Source organism: Phoxinus phoxinus (genome assembly GCF_949152265.1).
Source record: "Phoxinus phoxinus genome assembly, chromosome: 6".
NCBI classification, from domain to species: Eukaryota; Metazoa; Chordata; class Actinopteri; order Cypriniformes; family Leuciscidae; genus Phoxinus; species Phoxinus phoxinus.
The window spans coordinates 42,162,632-42,181,782 of NC_136881.1; the positions used below are offsets into that span (position 1 = coordinate 42,162,632).

The 19,151-nt window shown below is 37.3% G+C and overlaps 2 protein-coding genes and 1 long non-coding RNA gene across 5 annotated transcripts in view; all 3 read left to right on the plus strand.

Annotated features, from left to right (window-relative positions):
• LOC306999707 (uncharacterized protein) overlaps positions 1 to 19,151 on the plus strand; it is a 55,834-nt gene that overhangs the window by 13,980 nt on the left and 22,703 nt on the right. The window lies entirely within an intron of this gene.
• On the plus strand, positions 3,084 to 7,286 carry LOC307000854. Its single transcript, XR_013798098.1, has 4 exons — positions 3,084 to 3,230; positions 3,762 to 3,827; positions 4,019 to 4,107; positions 6,179 to 7,286. It is a non-coding gene; the product is annotated as an uncharacterized lncRNA (long non-coding RNA).
• LOC306999705 (uncharacterized protein) lies at positions 10,289 to 19,073 on the plus strand. Of its 3 annotated transcripts, XM_079614595.1 has the most exons (8): positions 10,289 to 10,523; positions 10,696 to 11,034; positions 12,306 to 12,380; positions 12,718 to 12,795; positions 13,032 to 13,136; positions 13,221 to 13,255; positions 13,378 to 13,422; positions 18,605 to 19,073. In XM_079614595.1, the coding sequence occupies exons 1-8, from the start codon at positions 10,484 to 10,486 to the stop codon at positions 18,728 to 18,730; spliced, it is 843 nt and encodes a 280-aa protein (XP_079470721.1). In that variant the 5' UTR covers positions 10,289 to 10,483; the 3' UTR covers positions 18,731 to 19,073. The 3 variants fall into 3 exon arrangements, with proteins under 3 accessions (XP_079470721.1, XP_079470719.1, XP_079470720.1); XM_079614593.1 differs by lacking the exon at positions 18,605 to 19,073 and having other exon boundaries at positions 13,378 to 13,949; XM_079614594.1 differs by lacking the exon at positions 18,605 to 19,073 and having other exon boundaries at positions 13,399 to 13,949.

A 19,151-nucleotide genomic window follows, 5' to 3' on the forward strand; every position in this document is an offset into this window, starting at 1 on the left:
CATAATGGGTGATACGATTAAATCATGTTCATTCAACAATTTATTTTTTTGAGTGTATGCTAATGCTGTATTTATGATAGGTCGATGCTGTATTTCTGTTATTCCTTTTTAAATAAAACCTGAAATTATAAAAAATGGGCCATTCAATCTTCTATTTTGAATCAGTGTTTTAGAGTGCGTATCAAATTGGCCAATATTTTGGTGATCGAGAGAGCTCAACGCGCTACAACTGAAGAAAACACATGCAAATAGAAAAAAACAGCAGAAAATTAAGAGACATATCTTCATTAGTTTGACAACACATTGTAACGACAGACAAATCAGACACAAGTATTTGGTATATGTACCAAACAATCTTTGAAACTCACTCTAGAATCTGGGGTCCCATCACCCAGTGGGTGCAAGAAGGTCTCGGTTACCATGACTACGATCAGATAAGTTTGTTTTATTGCTGTTAAGAATGTGGCCAGGGCCTCGGCCATTAGAACCAACAGACATTAATTTTCAGACTTCATTCATTTATCAACGAACTGGTCTATAAATGAGCACGCGTCCCAGGACATTGTGTGTGATAATTTACTGTGTTGTGTAGTGTTTTTAATATTACTGTTTTTGATACTGTGTATTTTATGATTGAACCAACGGTCAATGTAACCCCACCTGTATCGGGTCTCCTATCTAATTAATCCTCATTTAATGACTCACACTTTAGTGTGCATCACCTTCTCATAGAATGCAGTGTATGTTTGTTATATTATAAATGGACACAAACTGCAAATGAGCACACTTGAGACAGCGTCATAAATCCTCCCCACAGAGAAATATCCCGCTTAGAAATTCCTCCTGTCTTATTGGTTGAGCCAACCCTGCAGGGTGGAGCCTTTGTCAAGCTTTAAATAGCCTCTCCACTAGCCTTTACGCTCTCTTGGTCCTTCCTGAAATCCTGATGAGAATATGATGTTGTAGGCTGCGAACACAGCCTGCTAGGCCTTTACTCTCCCAACAGAGTCAGACTGTATTTTCTTCAATCCAACTCAGAGGAAAACTGCAACTTTTCCATTACTGAATGGGCAGCCATCTACTCTTCCGACTTCCTCACTGCTTGGACGCCAGCATGGTCTCTCCGGCCCAGGGCCGACAGGCCACAAATCTGCATGTGCTCAGCCATGTGCTCATAGAGAGAGAGGACTTTCAACCAGAACAGAGTCGAACTAACCAGGCAAGTTCATCATATCTTCTTCCTCCAGCGGAGAAGAAAACGATTACAACTTACATGTTTGACACTCTCGGAACCATCAACGACTTCAATTTTCAACAACTTCAAGAATTGTATCCACTGCACAACCCATGCAAGTATCAAGTTCATGAGGTGCTCTGAAAATTATATGCTGATGGTTCTTTTCATAGTTAGACGGATCTTTCCCATAGTTCCATTTCCAGCTTCCGGTTCCATAACACTCACCATTTTACCTATGCATGTATGTATGTATGTATGTATGTATGTTTGTTTAGTTTAGTTATGTCTGTGATTTAGTTATTAAAACTTGTGCACAATTATGTACCGGTATTTGGTTTCTGATCCTCTGCTTGCAACAAAGTCCCCTTGTGAAAAAGAAGTGTGCTTAATTGTATTGAAAGCGTACTTTTTTTGTGCTTAATATCATAAAAGTATACTTTTTGAAAAGTGCACTTGCAGATAATATAATATAGTTCAAATTAAATACCACTTAAGTGTACTTAAAGGGAATGCACTTTAATGACAATATTTCTTAACACACTTAAGTGCACTTTTTACAAATGCACTTTGTAATAATGTCTAATTAAGCTTAACTTAAAGCAAGTACACTTTAATCACAATATTTCTTAACACACTTAAGTGCACTTTTTACAAATGCACTTTGTAATAATGTCTAATTAAGTTTAACTTAAAGTAAGTACACTTTCATCACAATATTTCTTAACACACTTAAGTGCACTTTTTACAAATGCACTTTGTAATAATGTCTAATTAAGTGTAACTTAAAGCAAGTACACTTTCATCACAATATTTCTTAACACACTTAAGTGCACTTTTTACAAATGCACTTTGTAATAATGTCTAATTAAGTTTAACTTAAAGCAAGTACACTTTCATCACAATATTTCTTAACACACTTAAGTGCACTTTTTACAAATGCACTTTGTAATAATGTCTAATTAAGTTTAACTTAAAGTAAGTATACTTTCATCACAATATTTATAAACACACTTAAGTGCACTTTTTACAAATGCACTTTGTTATAATGTCTAAATAAGTTTAACATAAAGTAAGTACACTTTCATCACAATATTTATAAACACACTTAAGTGCACTTTTTACAAATGCACTTTGTTATAATGTCTAATTAAGTTTTACTTAAACAGTTATTTTGATGTATTGACTAATATACTAAATAAAATAATAATTTTAATGGAAAATATGGAAAATAATTGTTTTTAATTTCAACTCAAGTGTGTTGTCCAAAATTATTTTGTTGATGTATTTTAAATGTGTTTAGTCTATAATATATACTGTGTGCATTAATGCACTTGAAATGTATTTTTCCTCTAAACTGCAATACATTTGTTTATACAGTATACTCCAGTACAACTTATTGTTGACATTTTTATCACCAGCTTCTGCTCTATGAACTCAATTAAAAGTGTCAGTTTTCTACATAATATTTGACAATAAAATGTAATTTATGAGAGGAGTTCTTAATGTAATATTAATGTATTGTACTTTACATCTGTGTAGAGAATACTTTTAATATCATTATGTTGATCTAAGTAAATTAAACACATTTAGTTGTGCGCAAAGTTAAACAAATCTAAACAAAATTAAATTGCATTTAAATTCAGTTAAAATACATTTAATTTAAATTAGACTACACTACACTATAAAATGATTGACTTTTAGTTAGGTGAATGAATCAAGTTTTGTGAACTTACAGAGTCTAACAACACAATGAGTTTGAACAGAAATGAAAAAGCTGAAATATAACCATGCATGAAATATATTAACTTTATTTAATGCGCATGCGCCAGAAATTCTACGTCACGATGACGCACTACTTCACTAGAGTTTGAAAAATGCACTGTTATGTTTCTGTAATCGCGATTCGTGAGGAAAGGAAACGGAAGCTGCGCAATCAGGAAGAGAACGCCACGTTTGATTACAGATGAGACGTTATACTGCAATAATGAGTCAAGTAAGTATATCTTGATGCTTTCTTTATTTTAAAATTTTCACCGTAACATGGCAGTTGTTATTGCGATTAAGAGTGTAACACATTACATTATTTTCATCGCAGACAGACGCAATAGACTCGGGAGGTGAATTAACTTAATCAGGTTTTCAATAATTTATCTATGATTGCATTCTAATAATTTCTTACATCATAATATGTTGTTCGCGTGTGGGTGTGTTCGACGAATTTGGCTGCTGAAAAAATATATAATTTAATTAAACCGACTTTTTAAATCATTTAAACATTACTAAATGACAAATTTGCTAAATACAGATCCAATATTGTAACACTCGAAGACATTTATATACATTTAATACATATAATCAATGTTATAACCACCATAAATATTTAATATATCACTCTAGAAATAATGCTTGTAATGTAGCATTATTTTTTTATTTTTGCATTTGAAGAGTGAGTTGTTCAGTTACTATTTGTTTTGGAATATGTTATTTTTTTGTGCTTATCTGGAGTTACACGTTCATTTTGCAGGATCAGTTCATTTGTGATTGGAGATACAGTGCAAGCGGTGTGGAATCACAGGCCTTTATTGATGAGGTGATGTTAACGTTACATAATTTGTCATGAATTGTTGCACAGACAGCACACCCTGATCAAGCTGAAACACTGCTATCAAGTCACTTACTATCCCTATAGCTTTTAAGTACTTTAAATCTTCTCCATTTGTAAGTAATAAATTCCCACCTGTGCATTTACAGATGCCCCTATAATCATCATATATTTTACAGGTATCAAACCAAAGGAAGAGGGCCGCAGAATTGCTGTGTCAACCGTGGTACCAGTAAATACAGGAACATCCTTCATGAAGATTTGCGCGGTAAGCTGAAACTTACAAGCCAAGATGAGGAAACGTTTGCATGGGTCTTGGGTATGGAAGTAAAATAATGGCAAATGTTTTTGAAACAAAAAAGCCTGTTGAATTGCACTACTTGAAAAAAAAAAAAAATGCATTGCATTAACTATGCTTGCATTTTAATGCATTGTATTTTTAGGGCTTGCATTGGGTTGAAATTTAAGCTGTGAATATTTCGATTAAAAACATTTCAAACCCATTTTCATTATTAAAAATCCAATAATCCATATTCACCTTTAATATTTTACTTCAAAAATATTCAGATGGTTTAAAAATACAACCTATAATATTTAACAGGTGATTTTCGGTCAAAAAAATGTTTCCGCTTCGCAAATTCAGTGGTTCGAATTGGACAGTAAATTCAACTTTAACATCCAGGAACTGCTAGCCTGGAAATCCAGACCCAAATCCGAAAGATTAAAGGGTTAGTTCACCCAAAAATGAAAATAAAGTCATTAATGACTCACCCTCATGTCGTTCTAAGCCCGTAAGACCTCCGTTCATCTTCGGAACATAGTTTAAGATATTTTAGATTTAGTCCGAGAGATTTCTGTCCCTCCATTGAAGCTGTATATACAGTATACTGTCCGTGTCCATAAAGTTAATAAAAAGATCATCAAAGTAGTCCATGTGATATCAGTGGGTTAGTTAGAAGTTTTTGAAGCATCGAAAATACTTTTTGGTCCAAAAATAACACAAAATAAGACTTTATTCAGCATTGTATTCTCTCCCGGGTCTGTTGTCAATCCTTCACAGTTACGCTGATGGCGTAAGATGCTGATGACGTGTTATCTGGTGCGCCCGCACTTCATTTATAGACTGAGGGAAACGCACGCTGTAAAAGTGTCTCATCCGCGACATGCACATTTACGCACCATTAAAAAAATGATATCCACGCAAACAATGTAGAATAGCTTGAATATAGCGTGCGTCTCCCTCAGACTGTAAACGAAGCTCGGGCGCACCAGATAACACGTCATCAGCGTCTTACGTCAACAGCGTCACTGCGGAGTCCTGAACGCAGATTGACAACAGACCCGGGAGAGAATACAATGCGGAATAAAGTCTTATTTTGTGTTATTTTTGGACCAAAAAGTATTTTCGATGCTTCAAAAACTTCTAACTAACCCACTGATGTCACATGGACTACTTTGATGATGTTTTTATTACCTTTATGGACACGGACAGTATACTGTATATACAGCTTCAATGGACGGACAGAAATCTCTCGGACTAAATCTAAAATATCTTAAACTGTGTTCCGAAGATGAACGGAGGTCTTACGGGCTTAGAACGACATGAGGGTGAGTCATTAATGACATTATTTTCATTTTTGGGTGAACTAACCCTTTAAGGGTCTGGCATTGAGTAATATAAATCACCCAACTCGAGGGGCGGCACCAAGCATGTATTTGAAAATCTCACTGCACGCAATTGGATAATACTAGTACGACCAATCACAACTAAGCCCCATACGCCTAGCTACCAGCGGAGTTAACTGGTAGATTAGACTCTTGCCGGCAAAACAGTAAAAACATCCTTCTTACAAAGGAACGTTTCGAGCACCGTCTTCGGTTCCTCTTTTAGATAAGTCTAACTCTTGTTCATTGTAGCGGCCAAAGCTGTTTCAAACAACTGGTGTTCATCCACAGCAATCTTGCAATGTTACTAATGACAAATAATTTGTATCATTATTTTCGTCACCGACATTTTTTCACAGACGAAAACGAGACGATAACTAAATAAAAACCAGTTTTAAATGACGACAACTATGACGAAAATGTATTGACATTTGATTGGGGAATGAATAAACTGCTTCATCAGGGCAGTACTAAATAAAAAGAGAACACAATTTTTTGTTATCCCTCTTATTACTATAATTATTAACATTTTGCAGATACTGCAAGGTGTATATAAACTTTAAAGCGCAACTGTATATCTATCACTTTCATTCAATTGAGTCAAATATAATAATGGACTGGATCTGTTTTTATAAACAATTGTTTTCCTTCTGTTTTTGTTTTCTTTCTTCAAGGTATTTTTTCTGACTTTCCTGCTTCTCTGGAACATTTCCATTCACATATACTCTGGAGAGCTTCTGGGACATAGACATAAACAGCACTTTCCAACAACTTCAAAACATTTGGTGACAAACGATTTTGGTTTTCTTGTTTTTATGCCGTTGGAGTTCTTCAGATTTTGTTTTGTTTTTTGTTTTTAGACAAACTTACATTCACTGTAATTGAGTAAGATTTTAGAAGAAACCATTTGGTCCTGTTGGTGCTAGTAAAGGTTTTAAGAGCTTTAATATTTTTACTTTAATATTAAGTCTCATTTGCTAACATTAGTTTATACATTAGCAAAAATGAACTAACAATGAACAATTTATTTACTGTATTTATTCATCTTTGTTAATATTAGGTGTGTGCGTGCGTGCGTGCGTGTGTGTGTATGTGTATTTTTTTTTTTTTATGGGGACCAAATTCCAAATTACCCCAAAAGTAGTAGTACCAGTAAATTACAACAAAACAATTTTATATATCATACAGAATGTTTTCTGAAAATGTAAAAATGCATAATGTTTTCTGTGATGTTTAGGTACCTTTGTATTTGAGGAAGAAAATGATTGTGCATATAAGCTTCATTGTCCTCCAGACTCTTTCTAAAGGAGTTAAAGTGTTGTAACTGTTTGTGTTTATGTATAGTGTTTCTTTTGATTGTAACTAGGTTAAGAGATTTTTTTTTTTATTAAAATTTGAAATGTACTAAATGACAACTTTATTATAATTGTTTTTAATTATAAATGTATTTAATTATATAACGAACGATGTACATGTATATTACATTAAAGTATATTTTAGTTCACATTAATTTCGTGTCAGTATATTGTGTAGTGCACTTAAAGTATATTTTAAAGACACTAGAAGCAGTAATGAAAGTAGATATAAAGTTGTATTAAAGTCCCACTTAAGTTGTTCCAAAAAATCACTCTTAATGGCAACTTATTGCATTTTATTTCAACTTAATATGTGATACATTTGAAATTAATTATACTTAATGTGCATTGAGTGCGCCCAAAACAATACATTTAATTCACACTTAAGTGTATTTTTAACTGACATTAAAGTATATTTTAGTTCACATTAATTGCGTGTCAGTATATTGTGTAGTGCACTTAAAGTATATTTTAAAGACATTAGAAGCAGTAATGAAAGTAGATATAAAGTTGTATTAAAGTCCCACTTAAGTTGTTCCAAAAAATCACTCTTAATGGCAACTTATTGCATTTTATTTCAACTTAATATGTGATACATTTGAAATTAATTACGCTTAATGTGCATTGAGTGCGCCCAAAACAATACATTTAATTCACACTTAAGTGTATTTTTAACTGACATTAAAGTATATTTTAGTTCACATTAATTGCGTGTCAGTAAATTGTGTAGTGCACTTAAAGTATATTTTAAAGACATTAGAAGCAGTAATGAAAGTAGATATAAAGTTGTATTAAAGTCCCACTTAAGTTGTTCCAAAAAATCACTCTTAATGGCAACTTATTGCATTTTATTTCAACTTAATATGTAATAAATTTGAAATTAATTATACTTAATGTGCATTAAGTGCGCCCAAAAGATTGCATTTAATTCACACTTAAGTGTATACTTTTAAAGTATATTATTTTTGTAATAAGTACACTTTATAAAAGTACACTAAAGTGCACTTTTTTTTCACAAGGGTCCATTTTACAATCTTGATCTTGTTACATGCTCTAATGTATATTAACAATTTCAAAAAACTTGTAATACATTTTGTGGTTTGTCTTAATATAAATAATCAACTCGGTAATTTTGATGGTGATATCTAAAGGTTCATTTTTTTACCCTATTCATGTGAGAAAAATAATGAATAGGCGTATGAATAGGATATATTTGGGGGTTTTTCGGAACTTTCCCCTAATGGGATTATTCTGGGCTTTTTTTTTCCTTACTCAGGACATATGGAGGATTCAAAATCAGTTGAGTTTGATTCTGTTGCAATTTGTTCACGGTTGACCCCCATTTTGGCTTAAAACGCCTGGACTAATGGAGCTGTTGCAGGCATACCAGGCCGACCTCCTCAAAGAGGTGGACGACAGCGGGGAGGTCACATTCGACGATGTTCGGGAGATGTGTCGATGCTACCAAGGAGACGACCCCTGCCATCGGCCGCTCCATGGCAGCACTGGTAGCCACGGAGAGACACCTGTGGCTGAATCTGTCGGGCATCTGGGACAAGGACAGGACTTGTCTCCTTGATGTCCCGATTTCACCTTCTGGCCTTTTCGGCGACGGAGTCAATAATGTCGTCGATAGGTTTCAGGAGGCGAAACGACAGTCAGCCGCATTTAAAGAGCCAATCCCCCGCCGTCGTTCCAGGTCTCGTGGGTCTGCTGCCGAGGAGCAGTCCCATGAGACCGCCGCCAGCTCTTCACACCTGCTGTGGCAGAGGGAGAGTGTTGCTTCTCGTGATCACCCTCGAAAGGCTTGGAGCCAGAAACAACACCCTCAGCCGAAGCCTTCCAAACCGGAAAAACAGATCTGAGGACTGTTATTCAGGCTAGGAAGGCTTCGGCTAAGAGGCCTTGACGCAATGCTCAGGCCTCTGAGGGCGCCCCCCTCCGCGTGAACATTTTAAAACGTTGTACTGTTTTCTAAAATACAACAGAATAATCATGAGTTTAAAACAATGCCATTTATTCAGTGTATTTGACAAGAATAAACCTTAATTTAACACACAACAGGGTCAACAAAAATATTACCACCATATTTTAGTTTGATCTCATAATTTCTATTGAATATGCCCTATGACGTTCACTGGAATAATGTGTAAAACATTATTGTAAAACATGTGTATTTTACACACTAGAGCTGTTTACACCTGCCTTCATATGTGTTCTGTGATTGGATATTGGCTATATCCGATTGTGAAAAGACCAGGGCTGCGTTCAGCCCCAACAAAACGTTGCACAACGTGTTTTAAACAGAAATGGTGATGCGTTGAACACACTGTTCTGATGACTCAAGAGTTGCAACTATGGCAGCTGAGAAGGCCATTCTTTATGTTCTTTGTGAAGAATTTTCGGAGCCTGATGAAGTCGGTATAAATATGTGTTTAATACTACAAAATATGCCCGATGTTACAGTTACTGCACTTGCCGCACAAAACAAAAGAGAACATCCCAATCGAGTGAAGGGATTTGTGGAAACTGTGGTTCCTAATTATTACAACATTTTCCTCGCATTTTAGGATGAAAAGACAAACATGTCTTCTAATATCCTCAGTTGTTGCGTATACCGAGCTGCATCGAACACATTTGTAAATTACTTTCCTTGAACCCATTGTGCGAGTTCACTTTAATACCGCGTGCTTTATATGCATGTTGCTGCTGATTGGACTGCAGTTCTGACACACCCACCAAACAAGAGAAAACACATCTCAAACCCGGTTGCACACCGGTGCACGGCGTTTCCAGGAAACATGACGTTCAACCCGGAAACCCTAGCAAAACGTTGTGCACCGTTTTGAACTTGAACGTGCCCCAGGTTAGCCGTGGAGCGAGAGTTACTATGGCGATGAACACTGCTAAAAGCCAAACCACTTCAGGAGGAGATCTGGGCCACATTCCTGACGAAACTGGACATGTGTAGCTGCATCTGGTTGTTGAAACCACAATTTTACTCCTCCCAACAATGCTAAAAAATAAGCGTGTGAGAGTGTGTACTAGACTACATGTCATGTTATAGCCAGATATGACGACGCTACTACAACACGCATCACTGCAGATGAACATCTATTTATCAAGTCAATGGGCAAACTATCACAAACTATCACAAACTATCGCAAAGTAGAGAAAGTAAGTCGCAGACGCTTAACACACAATCATCTTCATTAAAAGTAAAGAAACGAGATGATGTCACCAGTGCAGTTTCCTCTTGCAGTCTTTGATTTCGAAATCTGCATTTAACTCGGGAATTGAAGATCGGATTTATATCCGCTTTGTGAAATCCCATTTATGTGACCGGGTGTAAACAGACACACTGTGTAAACCAGATACTCCTCTGCTCTTATAATGAAGTGATCGCCCCTTCCTCACAGAGTAAAACACTGCTCATATATTTAATAAAGTGAATCATGATGTCCTGTAGAGCTGGATGTGGTTTAGACAGACAGAAGGGGAAGGAAATATATATATATCAGTTGCTGACGCACATTGTTCTCTCAGTGCGGAAGAGAACGACAGTAACGTTTGTCACACAGAGTTTGCTCTTTTATTGAAGCGAAACGCTTGTGAAACTTCATCATGTTGGACGTCCTGCTGCTCTTTTCCAGCATCTGTACAGGTGAGTTTGAGACTCTCAGCTCTTTTACACACAGTTTGACATCTTCTCTTGTGTTTCCTCTTTATCACATGATCATCAGACTCATATGATGATATCTGTAAGTTATTATTCTGGCCTGCTTATGTCTCTTGCTCACACTAACAGCTCTATATAATGATATCTGTGTTTTCAGCTGTTGTTGTTGGAGATTCACAGACAATTACTGGATACAGAGGAGAGAGAGTTGACATCAGATGCTCATATGATTCTGGATATGAATCAAATTCAAAGTATTTTTGTAAAGGCGAGTGTTCATTGTTAAATAAAATCATCATGGTTAAATCAGGATCTCCAGCTAAAGACGAGAGATTCTCTCTGACTGACGACACGACGGCCAGAGTTTTCACCGTCACCATCACTGATCTGAGAACAGAGGATGAAGGACTATACTGGTGTGCTGTGGAGAGGACGTTCACTTCTGATTTCTTTTTTACTGAAGTTTATTCAGAGATTATGTTGCTGGTTAAAGAGAGTAAGTGATTATATTTATTAATAGCAGAAATGAACTGCATGGAAACAAACTGAGAGTGAGAGATCAAGTCATTAATCTTTTACAACCCCAAATGCAGAAAAGAGTGATCATGTTGCAAAATACGATTAAATCAAGAATCTGTGATTTGTTAATTCCGTATTAACTTTATTTAACTGACAAAAAAAAAAACACCAAAGTTTTTACTGACCAACTTAATTGTATTTTTTAAATATAAACATGTTGATTTTGATGGCTGTAACACACTCCAAAAAACTTTGGGACAAAGTTATGTTTTATGGTTAAAAAGCTAGGGTGCGTCTAGATTTCTAGGCTACATGTTTCCCACTCTGCTGATCTACAGTGTGTGTTCATCGTTGTCTGATTCTCCTTTCCATGATGGGCCAAACGTTCAGTCGAGCACATCCACTGTTCAGCTTGAGCAGAATGAGGCATCGTCTTGCTTAGATGTGATCTTGATGGCAGTAAATGTCTGTACAATCTCAATATACGCCTCCACATCAGTGGTACCTACACACATGAAAGTCTGGTTGGTCCTTTTCGTCTTCGGGAACTCAATGTCAGTTTTTTCCAAAAACAAGCTGACACATGGACTCATCTGCCCACACACACATATCCACTGTGTTTTAGATCATCTGAGAAGAGCTCGAGCTCAGTAACAGAGATACTTGATTTTATTGCAGTTTACAAAACTTTTCTGGGACAACTATTAGGTGTTGTAAGCTGACTCATATTGTTGCATTGGGTTGATTGTCCGCTTATACTTCAGTGTGTTGAGTGTAAAATACAGCAATACGCCTACAGTGGCTGTGTGTTACGGTCACCAGCTGGAGTGCTGTGTCTCATTATCCTGTTTAGCTCACACTATAAAAGCCTGGTTCATTCTGTTAGTCTCTGTGAAGTCTTGTATGGGTCTTACTGCATTTCTGAGTGTGTGTGTGTGTGTGTGTGTGTGTGTGTCCTGTTTCTCCCGTGTCTTCTCTGCCTGTTTCCTCACATTTCTCTCTTTGCCTCAGCCCTTATCTGTTATTGTTTGTTTGTGTCTGACCCTTGCCTGGATTTGGATTACGATTGTGGATAACCCTTAAAATAAACACTGCATTTTGATCCTCAACCTTAGGGTCTCTATTTTGCTGCATTTATTTGGCACAACAAGAAACCGTGATTAAAACAGAGATTAAATGTAAGATTGTATGCATTTTTAATTTAATTAAATGTCATTGTTTAAGTTGATCTTTCCTGTGACCCTTCAGATAAAAACACCACTGAGGTTTCAACCATCAAAACACCGTCATCTTTCAGTACAACAGAACTGAGTCCACAGTCAGGTCAGTTCTTCTGTCCGTCACTCTTTATGACTTATTTCTTGAATATAGTGCTTCTAAATGTACTTGAATTCATATATGTTAGATGATTCCTTTGAGATTAAATGTCTTAAAGAGTTTGAAATCCTCAGATGTTTGCTCCCGGTTATTAATCTTTAGAATGAACATTAAAATGTTTTCAGTTGAGAGTAATCAGTGTTATGAATAAAATAATATACATCTTCTGTTCATATTCCTGTGATGAGAATGGTTTGTGTTTGAATGTAGAGCTTTAGAGTTTATATGTGTTCATGTTCTCACTGAGCGGCGCATTCACAGTCACTGTGTTTCTCTCTGTCAGCGACTCGTCACACAGAAACTGAAACAACAAGAACAACAACAGGAAATACTACAGTTGAACTCTATCAGACACACACTTGTAAGCACACAAACTACACTACCCATAATGCAACTCTCTGATCAGATAGAAGCTCATTTTGGAGAAAGGAAATTGGTTTGAACATTTGTAGAGTCACGTACTCGTGTGGTTAACTTGCTTTGACATCGACCACAGACAGAAGCGTTTCCTTCTGAAGAGTTGAGGTTTACCATTGCAGTTTCATTTCAGTTTCACAATATAATATACACTATTGCAATATTCTATGTGTTGTTCAGATCTGGCTTCTGTTGCTGGCGGTCTGGGTTCGGTTCTGCTGGTTCTGACTCTGTGTTCTGGATTCTTCATCATCCTGAAGAAGAGGAAGAGGAAATCTGGGACAGGTAACAGTTTGGTTGTAGTTATAAAGTCCTGTTTTTAGTGTTCAAATTTATTTGTCTTTTTCTCTCTATTCATGCTCCATGCAGCTTTATTTCAGCAGAATGTGCAGCACAATACAGAGGTGAGTGTTCAAATCTTTACCTGTAGAAGATCAGACATACATGTTAAATGATTGTTTATTGATCAATATAGTGTTCAATCTATGTAAACTATTAAATTATTGATGTATGTGTTATTTTTCAGACTGACCGCATGAATGAGGAGATTCCATTCACAGACGTCACCACGGTAACATCTTCATCCAATCAGTCGCCTGCATCTTCATCCAATCAGACTCCTGCATCACACCTCAACAACTGTACAGAAGTCTCAACTGTTTATGCCACAGTAACCAATCAGCAGCCTGGTTTAAACCTCAGTCACACCCACTCGACCAATCAGGTGACAGATACAGCCGGTGATATTTATGCCAATATAAAGTCTCCTGAAGCAACACAGGACAGCGGGACAGAACTGATCTACGTAACAGCAACACATCCACAAAACATCTCAACAAACGAGGGTCCGATATATTCAGTGATCAACCATAAATTAAAAAGTTTGGTAAAATCTACATTGCTTTAATTATAAAATATTTTGACACACTTTTCTGTACAAAACAGTTTATAAAGTGTATAATGTATAAATAAAGTTCACAGTCGTCTTACTAACAAGATAAACCGCTAAAAGAAAAAAAAATTAAAACAAATGTGTGAATTGTGTGTACATCTCATCTACAGTTAAAGCTAATAAAAAGGTACATTTTAATAGCTAGAATATGTACATTTCATAAATCACACAGATCGTCACGTCTCAGGGGTTAATGGGGTTAATATGACATCTACCAGCAGGGGTTAATGGGTTAATATGACATCTACCAGCAGGGGTTAATGGGTTAATATGACATCTACCAGCAGGGGTTAATGGGTTAATATGACATCTACCAGCAGGGGTTAGTGGGTTAATATGACATCTACCAGCAGGGGTTAATGGGGTTAATATGAGATCTACCAGCAGGGGTTAATGGGGTTAATATGAGATCTACCAGCAGGGGTTAATGGGTTAATATGAGATCTACCAGCAGGGGTTAATGGGGTTAATATGACATCTACTAGCAGGGGTTAATGGGGTTAATATGACATCTACAAGCAGGGGTTAATATGACATCTACCAGCAGGGGTTAATGGGTCAATATGACATCTATTAGCAGGGGTTAATGGGTTAATATGACATCTATTAGCAGGGGTTAATGGGGCTAATGTGACAGCTACCAGCAGGGGTTAATGGGGTTAATATGAGATCTACCAGCAGGGGTTAATGGGTTAATATGACATCTACCAGCAGGGGTTAATATGACATCTACCAGCAGGGGTTAATATGACATCTACCAGCAGGGGTTAATGGGGTTAATATGAGATCTACCAGCAGGGGTTAATGGGTTAATATGAGATCTACCAGCAGGGGTTAATGGGGTTAATATGACATCTACTAGCAGGGGTTAATGGGGTTAATATGACATCCACCAGCAGGGGTTAATGGGTTAATATGAGATCTACCAGCAGGGGTTAATGGGGTTAATATGACATCTACTAGCAGGGGTTAATGGGGTTAATATGACATCTACAAGCAGGGGTTAATATGACATCTACCAGCAGGGGTTAATGGGTTAATATGACATCTATTAGCAGGGGTTAATGGGTTAATATGACATCTATTAGCAGGGGTTAATGGGGCTAATGTGACAGCTACCAGCAGGGGTTAATGGGGTTAATATGAGATCTACCAGCAGGGGTTAATGGGTTAATATGCCATTTACCAGCAGGGGTTAATGGGTTAATATGACATCTATTAGCAGGGGTTAATGGGGTTAATATGAGATCTACCAGCAGGGGTTAATGGGGTAAATATAACATCTACCAGCAGGGGTTAATTGAGTTAATATGACATCTACAAGCAGGGGTTAATGGGTTAATATGACATCTACCAGCTGGGGTTAATGGGGTAATATGACATCTACCAGCAGCGGTTAATGGAGTTAATATGACATCTACCAGCAGGGGTTAATGGGGTAATATGACTTCTACCAGCAGGGGTTAATGGGTTAATATGACATCTACCAGCAGGGGTTAATGGGTTAATATGACATCTACCAGCAGGGGTTAATGGGGTAATATGACATCTACCAGCAGGGGTTAATGGGGTTAATATGACATCTACCAGCAGGGGTTAATGGGGTAATATGAGATCTACCAGCAGGGGTTAATGGGTTAATATGAGATCTACCAGCAGGGGTTAATGGGGTAATATGAGATCTACCAGCAGGGGTTAATGGGTTAATATGACATCTACCTGCAGGGGTTAATGGGGTAATATGACATCTACCAGCAGGGGTTAATGGGGTTAATATGACATCTACCAGCAGGGGTTAATGTGGTAATATGACTTCTACCAGCAGGGGTTAAAAGGTTCTTGCTAACCAGATAAACTTCAACCGCTTGGCAGGAACAGTGTAGATTTGACAATTAGATTAGTATTTAATGAATTTGAATTGTGTTGTAAGATGTGTTAAGATGCTGTACATGTAATAGATTTACACCAAGAGCTTTTTATCTAAAACACAAATACACACCTAAAGGAATGGAAAGGTCACAATCCAGGTCAGTGTGTCTTTCATAAATGCACAGTCAGTTGTATCAGTCATTATGAAGTCTTCAGCAGGGTAACGTTAGACTGCATCACTTTGCCATTATCTATTTTGTTTCTGTGGTCTCAATGATGAAATAAAGATCTATTAAAGTGTAATATTGGTTCATTTCTCATGTTGTCCATCAGAGGTCAGTGTGGAGGGAATCAGTTGCTTTATATTCTCAAGATTTTTCTTGAGACACAAAGGAATATGTTTATTTCCACTATTTTCCACATTTTCCATTCTGAGGCACTCTATATACTCTGTGGCGGGAGGAGCAAACGACAGACACAGTGGAAGTGGTGTCAGGCCTCGGAGTCGAGAGGCATTTATTAAAATAAATAAATATAAAATGTCCAAAAATGGGGGAAATAAAGTGTTAAAACAAAAGGGGGTCTGGTGTCCTCGTCGTGCCAGGAAATCGTGAAGGATGGGTAGTGAAAAGTTCTTAAAAAAGTTTAATCAAAATCACAAACATTTTCAATGATTCTCAAACGACTCATCGGATTAATCAATTTCTCTAAACCCCTCCTTTCCTTGAGCTACTCTGCTCTGATTGGTCAGATGACCCAGTCTGTTGTGATTGGTCTACTCTGCTCTGATTGGTCAGATGACCCAGTCTGTTGTGATTGGTCTACTCTGCTCTGATTGGTCAGATGGCCCAGTCTGTTGTGATTGGTCTACTCTGCTCTGATTGGTCAGATGACCCAGTCTGTTGTGATTGGTCTACTCTGCTCTGATTGGTCAGATGGCCCAGTCTGTTGTGATTGGTCTAGTCTGCTCTGATTGGTCAGATGGCCCAGTCTGTTGTGATTGGTCTACTCTGCTCTGATTGGTCAGATGGCCCAGTCTGTTGTGATTGGTCTACTCTGCTCTGATTGGTCAGATGGCCCAGTCTGTTGTGATTGGTCTAGTCTGCTCTGATTGGTCAGATGGCCCAGTATGTTGTGATTGGTCTACTCTGCTCTGATTGGTTAGATGGCTTAGTCTGTTGTGTTTGGTCTACTCTGCTCTGATTGGTCAGATGGCCCAGTCTGTTGTGATTGGTCTACTCTGCTCTGATTGGTCAGATGGTCCAGTCTGTTGTGATTGGTCTACTCTGCTCTGATTGGTCAGATGGTCCAGTCTGTTGTGTTTGGTCTACTCTGCTCTGATTGGTCAGATGGCCCAATCTGGGGCACGTTCAAGTTCAAAACGGTGCGCAGCGTTTTGCTAGGGTTTCCGGGTTGAACGTCATGTTTCCTGGAAACGGCGTGCACCGGTGTGCAACGGGGTTTGAGATCCGTATCTCTTGTTTGGTGGGTGTGTCAGAACTGCAGTCCAATCAGCAGCAACATGTATATAAAGCACGCGGTACAAACTTGCACAATCGGTTCAAGGAAAGTAATTTACAAATGTGTTTGATGCAGCTCGGTATACGCAACTGAGGATATTAGAAGACATGGTAGAAGTCTTTTCATCCTAAAATGCGAGGCAAATGTTGTAATAATTAGGAACCACAGTTTCCACAAATCCCGTCACTCGATTGGAAATGTTCTCTTTTGTTTTGTGCGGCAAGTGCAGTAACTGTAACATCGGGCATATTTTGTAGTATTAAACACATATTTATACCGACTTCATCAGGCTCCGAAAATTCTTCACAAAGAACACAAAGAATGGCTTTCTCAGCTGCCATAGTTGCAACTCTTGCGTCATCAGAACAGTGTGTTCAACGCATCACCGTTTCTGTTTAAAAAATGCTGTGCAACATTTTGTCGGGGTTTGATCGCAGCCCTGTTGTGATTGGTCTACTCTGCTCTGATTGGTCAGATGGCACAGTCTGTTTTGATTGGTCTACTCTGCATTATAAGATGTTGCAACTGTAATTCCTCACCATCAGCATTAACAATATGTCCATCAACAAACCGATGTGTATATTTCTACTTTATTGTGGTGAACATGCAGGAACTGAATCAATAACAGTGCATACATTAGCCGAGCACTAACGTGAACATAAACGTTGGTAAAACAAATCTTGCTCAACATTTTTTCTCAAAGTAATAAGAACGACAGGCAATCGGCATCAATAGACACAGTTTTAGGTAATAGTGGCCCACAGCTGATTAGCAGAAGTATTTCAGTAAAACAGAAATAACATGATTTAGCCAGTTAGCCGGAGACCAACACAATATAAAACCAAAAAATACGAATTTTGAAAACCCGGGAGAAAATATATACATCAATAATTATTCATACTTACAGGTTGTGAGCAAGTTGGTCCAAATAAACTGGACACTGACCCATCTTTTAAGAACAAGTGTTTTACGAATCCCATGTAGACCTCTCAGAGATTTGAGAAGCACTCATTAAAGGTTCTGCTGTTGTATCGCTGTGGTCATTTTGAACAGAAAACAGCGTCTTTTCGACATGTACACAACAACACGAAGCAGCTGCAGTGTTTTTGGGCGGATCAAAGTAGACGTTGTTTGCGGGTAGCCAATGAAAACCATAGGAAGGCATTATGCAAATGTGTTACTGCATTACGTATGCAGGTCAAAGTGAGACAGGAATCACTGACGACTCGTCTCGGTGCTTCAGAGTCTATTCTTTTTTTTTTGGGAGACTTTCTTGATTTATCGTTCAGAAGTTTGCAGACCGTTCACATTCACAGACAGCTCTAACACACACTGCATGAGAGGAATATTCAAACAAGCATAATAGAGACACTTTAACTAACTCATTAACTGAAGTTTCCTGTGATTACAGGTCAAAGACACTGAACGTCACTGTAATCCGGAGGACGAGGACACAGAAACTACAGTGGTTTACAGCTGTGTTTCCTCAACCAACACCTCAACACAAATTACTTCATGTCAAGTAATAAGCCTATAATATAATATACATTAATAAGCATATTAAGAATCGCAAGAAATCTTCATCCTTCTCATAATGGATGAGGTCCTCACTCGTTTTGTCTTTTCTATTCATAATTCAGAAAGACCAGATGCATCATGACTTGATTATTTGGTCTTTTTAACTGTAATTATCAGTCCTGTAGCAGTGTTATATTTGATCCTGATATGTTTACAGCTGAAGTAGAAATAAGGTAAATATATTACATTTTTTAAAGCTGAATCTTTATGTGCTGTTTATATTATTTTGTGTAATGGACACATTAAACTGCTATTCTGAATTGCAAGTAAGCATTTTGTTTCATTATTATTATTATTATTATTATTATTATTATTATTATATTGTATGTAGTTATTAATGTGTATATGGATGTTCAGTTCAGATTTGTCTGGTTAGTTTC